Source organism: Contarinia nasturtii, unplaced genomic scaffold (genome assembly GCF_009176525.2).
Source record: "Contarinia nasturtii isolate CC-2019 unplaced genomic scaffold, AAFC_CNas_1.1 Cnas_scaffold_630, whole genome shotgun sequence".
Classification (NCBI taxonomy): domain Eukaryota; kingdom Metazoa; phylum Arthropoda; class Insecta; order Diptera; family Cecidomyiidae; genus Contarinia; species Contarinia nasturtii.
In genome coordinates this window covers 2,284,798-2,291,162 of record NW_022197981.1, presented here as the reverse complement: position 1 = coordinate 2,291,162, position 6,365 = coordinate 2,284,798, and the positions used below count along the sequence as shown (strand labels likewise).

At 33.3% G+C, this 6,365-nt stretch overlaps 1 protein-coding gene across 1 annotated transcript; it reads right to left on the bottom strand.

The window, feature by feature from the left end:
- Positions 1–731: 731 nt before the first annotated feature.
- LOC116340089 (xaa-Pro aminopeptidase ApepP-like) lies at positions 732–4,479 on the bottom strand. Its single transcript, XM_031766306.1, has 10 exons — positions 4,427–4,479; positions 3,904–4,085; positions 3,249–3,485; positions 2,948–3,148; positions 2,403–2,871; positions 2,177–2,326; positions 1,981–2,110; positions 1,314–1,494; positions 1,060–1,235; positions 732–991 (listed from the first exon to the last, which is right to left on the bottom strand). Exons 2-10 carry the CDS (start codon positions 4,082–4,084, stop codon positions 875–877), a joined length of 1,842 nt encoding a protein of 613 aa, XP_031622166.1. The 5' UTR covers position 4,085; positions 4,427–4,479; the 3' UTR covers positions 732–874.
- Between the last annotated feature and the right edge of the window lie 1,886 nt (positions 4,480–6,365).

Sequence of the window (6,365 nt, the reverse complement as noted above, 5' to 3'; positions counted from 1 at the left end):
TTTTTTTCATTTTTCGCAATTTTTCATCATCTACATGGCAACTTTATATGAAACCCTCGGAGACTCGGTATAGAGCACAAAACACAGATGTACGCGAAAATAGAAATTTGACAAAAAAATTATCTCGCTCTTCGTTTATAGCAATTTTAGAGCAGTTTAAACAATGGTTTCGATTGTTCTCCAATTTTGTCAATAGCATTTTTTGAGTAAACTATGCAATTTTTTGAATTTCGATTATTTTTTTAAGAAATTTTAAACCAAAATAATCATAGAAAAATAGTTCTCATATCGAAAAAAAATTTAATGCATTAGAGGGTTAAACAAAACATAGACATACGATACCATTATGAATAGACATTCTGTAAACAGTTGCTATTGAGTAATAATAAAACAGATAATCCGGTTGAAAAGTTGAGTAGTGTTATGGCAGATAACTCCCGATGAGAACCGACAAAATGAAAACACATCTTTTGCAATATACGTAAAAGTGTATATTTTTCACCCGGTATTTCCCCGGATGAAGCAACGATACAAAATACAGAGCGTTCATTACATTCAACTTCAGTTTATTTAAATATGGAATGTTTTCAATTCAAATGAAATATTTGTTGAACTATTTTCTGCATCAAAGTAATCATGGTATTATGTTATGACTTTGGTGTCGCTCAAGAACAAGTAAAAAAATGTATGTATATTTAATAATTAATGAAACAAAAGTAAAAAGGAAGACATTTCTGCAATATTTTGAATGTGGGAATAATGTTACCAGATTTCTGTTAACTTGTTTTTATTGAACTTAATTTTTCTTTGAAAAATAATACTATTTACTATTTATTATTTCATATAAAAATATGTTTTTTGTTTTTCAAAAAAATTAAATGGCTTCTGTTTCCTTTTCCAACCACTTAAGGGTGAAAGAATCTCCGTCTTGTTCCAACAATGGTTTGAGCGTATCTCTAACCGTTGCATGATAGTTGTTTAAATGGGTTCGCTGCGAAATTGAATAATAATCATTGTATAAAAATGTACACATTCGATATAATAAAAATGAATGCTTACTTCTTTTTCATTCAGTAGACTTTTGTTGATCAGTTTAGTTTGGATGGGACACATCGTAACGGTTTTAAAAGTGAGTGCACCACGTCCATTAAAGTCATTTTGAACTTTAGCCGGCACAATTTGCACAATATCTTCGATCCGAATGCCAAATTGTCCCTTTTCATAGTAACCGGGTTCTGAAATGGAATGATTTGGACATTTTCGACGTATATTAAAAACGTAAACAACCCAAAATGAAGTCTGAGTTAATTTACCGTTTGAGACAAACATGTTTTCTTGTAAGCCAGGATCTTCAACTGCGGGTCGATACATGCCAATTCCCATTGGTCCCTCGTGTACATTTAAAAAGTGTCCAATTCCATGACCAGTACCATGCTGATAATCAAGACCAACATCCCATAATGATTTGCGTGCGAGTATATCCAGAAACATTCCCTACGACGGATTACATATGAACCAACCGGCTAAGCCTATGAAGAGACAAAATGCGAATTCCCCTCATCTGTGCCATCTTGTATTCCATAGTTGAACTCAATTTAGTTACAATGAATTGAATCGAAAAAGAGAAAAAAAACAACAACAGTAACATGGCTACATAGATCTGTTGACCAGTGAGATACGTATAGCAATGGAATGAAAGAATGAAGAAAGCGTATATGTGTATGTATGCATCAGCACGCATAGATGTACAGCTCTGTGTGGCCGTGCTATTGTTGTTGTTTTTTCACTTTTTCATTTCAATGCTACAGAATTAAATTCAGTTTTTGCATCTAATTCACACTAAAATCAGATGGCGCTCATTAGCGAGATTCGCAAAAAAAAGTCTCCAATCTCATACAAATATACACCGGCTGATATGAACTTTATGAATTCCACTGCTGTTTGGAAATTCACAAAACAAAAGTTGTTTTTAAAATGTACCTTCACTTTAATCGGAAATACAGCTGTTCCCATCGAAATTTGACCTTTTAAAACACGCGTAAAACAATCGATTTGGTATGGAGATGGTTGGCCGAAGTGCCAAGTTCTGGTTACATCTGTGGTTCCATCGCTAAAAAAACACAACATAAAATTCAAATCGACTTAAAAATTATTATTCGTATGCAACTAAACTTACAGAAATTGTGCACCGGAATCACATAAGTACATATCATTCAGAGTGATTGGTAGATTTGTTTCTGGTGCTGGATTATAATGAATAATAGCACCGTTTGGACCAGATCCATTGATTGTTGGAAAACTAAGTCCGACAAACTTAGGCAGTTTTCTACATGTACAGACACAATAATGAATTAGAATCTAAATATTCCGAAAAATAAAGTCTAGAGAATTGCATTTCTTACGATCTAAATTCTTGCAATTTGGTTGCACCGGACATTTCATCAACTTTCTCTCCACGATTGAGTGCACCTTCCAGCCATGCAAAGTACTTGCAAAGTGCGACTCCATCACGAACATGGCAGTCAACCATGCCTTTTGCTTCAGTGGCATTTTTTATCGATTTCATAACACACACTGGCGATATTTCTTGATGAAGTTTCCGTTCTGGCACTAATGCGCTCAACGCATAGCTAGAACTTGGACTGATCCATACTTTTCCGGTTGACTTGTTAATCAATTCTTTGAGCACTTTTTCTACATTTTCATAATCCTCAATGATGACCGAAACGTTATTTTTACGGAAATGCTCTTCAAATCCAGTTGGTAAACTATTTTTTTCCACAAACAAATAGACTTCATTCGGTGTTAATAAAACATAACTGTAGAAGACGGGATTGTATTCAATGTCTGATCCACGTAAATTCATCAACCCTTTTCAGATAAATGATGCGAAATTGAAATGTCATGTCACAAAAATATTTCGGTAGAAAATGAATGTATTTCTTACAAGCAACTTCATCTAAAGCAGTCACAACAAAAACTTCTGAATGTTTTTCACGCATTTGCATTCGAATCAATTCCAAAGCATCGGCAATTTTTTTCCCGGTAATTTCCAGATCCAAGTTAATAATTGGATTGAATTTTCTAGCCGGTTGATCTTTCCAAATAAGATCGATGAGATTGTCATTGATGGAACTAAGTTGAATGTCTAAAATTAGAATAATAATAACAACAACAACAACCAATTTGAACGTGAATATTGTAAACAACGCAATTAAACTTTGATCAGACGGAGAGAAAAAAAATACCGTTTGAACTGAGTGCAGTGTTAAGTGGGTTCCAAGTTTGAAATGATAATAAATTTCCATCGACACCGACACGCTCACCGGCCGATAAGTGGTTTACCAGCCAACTGCTCATGGTTGGCGTTGTTGGCAATCCATCCTTCATCAGCGTCCAATTTTCATCCAATTGTTGTTCAGCTTGTTGATGATATCGACCGTCTGTCCATAGTAATGCTTCTTTGTCCGTAACAATGGCCGTACCTAAGGGGAGAATCACAAAAGAAAAGAATTAATTTAAAATAATCGCCAAATAATCGACAAACATACAATGATTTTTGGATAGAATAGATCCGTAAGATCTCCGCAAGATCCGGATCCAAGCGTGCGTACGTAGCCGCATGATACATACATTCCTTACTCCGTAATGCTATGGCATGCGAATCAAAGAAGGGGAAATAAGAATAACGAATTTGCGTGCGTATTATATATGTATGCATCATGCGGCAGCGTACGCACGCTTGGATCTGGATCTTGCGGAGATCTTTCGCATCTATCCTATCTAAAAATCATTGTATGTCGACAAATAATCGAAAATTGTCGAAAATAATCGAAAAAGAATCAATAACAATTATTAAATAATAGAAAGGTAATTTTTAAGTGAATTGCCCCTAGGCCGTACCCGCTGAACCAGTAAAACCGCTGATGAACGAACGTCTCTCATCCGTTGGGCTGATGTATTCACTTTGATGACTGTCATCCGATGGAATAATGTAGGCATTTATTGAACCTCCATTGTTGGGCAATTGACGCATCAACGACCGTAAATCTCTTAATAAATGTGTAGTACATTTCTTCATCATGCTTGAAATTGAACGAAAGAAAAAAAAACACAATTTAATTGTTAATTCAGTACAACTGACATTTATCTGACAATCCAATGCACTTTTATTGCTAGAGTGAAACTTTTGACACAATCTTATCTTGGTTTCATTTAGATAACGTACACACGCATTTATTTTCTGCGCATATTTTATATGAATATCTTGAATATTTATGAATTTTTAATAAAAATAACAATTTCAAACATAAACTACAACATCCAATCATTTCTGTTTTTTTTTCTGATTCGGTTCAATGGAAGTATTTACTTTCAATACATTTACCAATTTAGAATTAAATATTGATTATAAAGAAGTACATACCTTTTTTTCGAGGGCAAGTGATTTTAAAATTAAAAGAGCTAAGCTATTGGTTTGGATGAAAAAATATATATGCGGCTATCACCACAAGATGACTTTTGTTTTTAAAAATGAACAGCTGTCATGTCAAGATATTCGGTGTGACAGTTGTTGGTATTTCAAATTGATATGGGTTTTGGAGAGACAGCATATAATTCGAATATTCATGGCGCCATCTCCACAATTCAGTCAAGAACTATGCAGTTGAAAACAACTTTAAATGTTTCAGCTGGAGTAAATAGGGTGAGCAATCAGTGTTGTGTTGTGTTGGTTTGTTTTAAAAGAACATTTGAAAGCATTTTTTAAAATTCAAAGAAATATGAAAAAACGAAGCCTTTCAAATAACTGAACAAAGATTCAAGTGTAATAAACATTTTTGCTGAATCTGCGTTCTATGTTCATTCAATTCTATTTTCTATTTTTCATGGAGTGTATTCTTTTGAAGTCCATATGAATTATGAAAACAATATTAGCCATTTATTTCAGTTTCTCAATTAAATTCAGTGAATTTTAATTGGCTTGATTCAGATCTTTAATTTTTTTTTTTTAATTTTACTACATGTTTTCGGTTAGTCATGCACATTGGTCAAGTGTGATAACAAATTTTAATAAAAATTATTTATCGAAATAAAAATTTGTGTATTTGGGAAAAAAATGAAAGTTCAAATTCAAAAAAAGCAGCGAACATATTTAAATTTCACAAATGAAAAACAAAAATGATTGGAAAAAAGGACAAGTGTCGATCGAAAAAATATGTTTACATTTAGTCATTTTTGTATGCGTGTATTGAACAAACATACGCGTTCGATTATCTACGCAAAATGATTGCATGAGAAATTGGTCAATCCCAATCATGAATTATTAAGTAATGCTGAGAATTGGAGATAGAGACACCGCGTGTGTGTGTGTTATTTTCAAACTGAATACTGAAAGCGAACCAAAATCCAAACGATACTCATAAATTCATTAACTGGAATACTTATACAGTAATAATTTTAGTTTGACCAAGTTTTTTACATATCGAATTTCGTTGTTCGCATTATTTTGTCATAAAAGACATAGCATTTTATTTTTTGGTTATCATTTCGTCTGTTGTTGTTGTTTTTGGTCACTTTGCGTCGCTTATGACACAAAAATGTTGGATATTGACGTACTTTTGTACTGTTTCGTTTAATTGGCAATCTATAAGACGAAATATGCCCGAAAAAAAGTCCGAAAATTCTTCACTATATTTGGGATTTAATGCACACATGCGTGGTATTTTGTGGTGTTTTTTTTTCGACAATTCGGTTTGATATTGATGAAATGAATCGAAAAGAGGCAGCGAATAAATGTTCCTCTTGATTAGCTTGACTCATTTGTATCAACAACACAAACATAAATACGAAAAAAAAAAACGAAAGATGAGCAGCGATTGCTATCAATCACCGTGCGATATAATACGCACAATTCCACACATGTACGAATCAAAAGATATGAAATATTTGTACCCTTTCACTCATCTCACCCTCTATCCCCCACCCCCTTCTTACCAGCCATTAAGCCATTGTTCACAATCACGATTGTTTCAGTTTCAATCAAAGCGAATACACATATCGAACATTTCAAATGTGACGCCGTTCAAAATCAAAGGTCATATTGAATGTGCTATTGATTTCCACGTTATCATACTATTCTTTTTCGATTTTTCAGTAATTAAACTCAACGTATGAGCGTATTGTCATGTGGATAATTAACAAGGACAACTAATGAGGGAACAATTTAAAAAAATAGGCGGTTTTTTTCTATTCGAAGCATACTTAATACGTAAATACAACGAAATTCATACGTTATTATTATCCCGGACAATTATCTTTTAAGGAAATACGGATTAAGGAAATATAACAATATGTGTGTCAATGCA

Coding starts and splice junctions, on each gene's coding strand:
- LOC116340089 (XM_031766306.1), bottom strand. CDS start 4,084: ATGATGAAGAAATGTACTACACATTTATTAAGAGATTTACGGTCGTTG. Junction 1,495..1,980: donor TATTTCCGATTAAAGTGAAG/GTACATTTTAAA, acceptor AATCCGTCGTAG/GGAATGTTTCTGGATATACT. Junction 1,236..1,313: donor AAACATGTTTGTCTCAAACG/GTAAATTAACTC, acceptor ATTCCATTTCAG/AACCCGGTTACTATGAAAAG.